Raw genomic sequence first — 910 nt, forward strand, 5'->3', positions numbered from 1 at the left:
GCTGCGGAGCAGCTCCTGAGCGTCCCGGGGCCCCGCGCGTCCCCGTGCGCAGCCCCGCGCTCCCCTCCCGTTACCTGCTCGGGGGGGATGTGTCCCTCCCGCGCCACCATCTCCCGCAGCTGGGCCACTGTCCCCAGCAGGGGCACCGCCAGCCCCACCCGCACGAACCGCCGCCGCTCGCACTGCAGCACCAGGGTGACGTTCAGAGCCCTGGGGACAGCGGGGAGGGGACACAGACACATGCGCTGAGACCTGGCACGGCTCGTGCCCGCGGTGGCGAGTGGCGGGGGAACCGGGGCTGGGCTCACCGGGTCTGGCGCAGCGGGATGGGCAGGGAGATGCACAGGAAGGGGTCGAAGGTGTTGCTCTGCTTCAGGCAGTGAGGGCACGTCAGGGAGGACCTGCCAGACACGGCCGGGGCACCTCACTGGTGTGGGGGCAGCACCCCCAGAGTCCCCACCCCGGGGCTGCAGGGCCCTGCCACCTGCACCACATCCAAAATACCACATCCAGTACAGCATCCCAGGTACTGCACCCAGGGCACCACATCCCATCCCCCCCTACCTAGCCCAAGGGTCTGTTCACTCTGAAACCTAACAATGGCGCTAGAGGAGCCAGACTGAAAACCCAGCACTGGGGTCTCTGCCACTCTCAACCGTGGCCTCAACGCTCCCCCAAATCCTGCTCCCCCTCCCAGAGCCCAGAGTGGCTTCTGGCTTCAGGAGTCCTTGGGATGACCTCTGACTGCCTGGGTGGAGGATAAGGAGGGACGTGGCCTTGTGGTGCTGGGGGAGCAGGACTCCCTGAAAAGCAGGGCTGCAGGGAGGAGGTGGTGACAGGCAGCAACAGACCAGCTGTGTGCCTGCCCTGTGACAGCACTTGGGGTACTGGATGGAGGGGTGGGTGGGTG

At 67.3% G+C, this 910-nt stretch overlaps 1 protein-coding gene across 1 annotated transcript in view; it reads right to left on the bottom strand.

Moving 5' to 3' along the window:
• Positions 1–910, bottom strand: part of CFAP52 (cilia and flagella associated protein 52) — a 48,215-nt gene that overhangs the window by 10,965 nt on the left and 36,340 nt on the right. Inside the window, exons 15-16 of the mRNA XM_010008268.1 lie at positions 309–401; positions 75–210 (exon numbers count right to left, since the gene is read on the bottom strand). Of these exons, the coding sequence (XP_010006570.1) occupies positions 75–210; positions 309–401 (229 nt within the window). The remainder of the gene's footprint in view (positions 1–74; positions 211–308; positions 402–910) is intronic.

The sequence above is a fragment of the Chaetura pelagica genome, unplaced genomic scaffold (genome assembly GCF_000747805.2).
Source record: "Chaetura pelagica isolate M959 unplaced genomic scaffold, ChaPel_1.0 scaffold471, whole genome shotgun sequence".
In the NCBI taxonomy this organism is placed as follows: Eukaryota; Metazoa; Chordata; class Aves; order Apodiformes; family Apodidae; genus Chaetura; species Chaetura pelagica.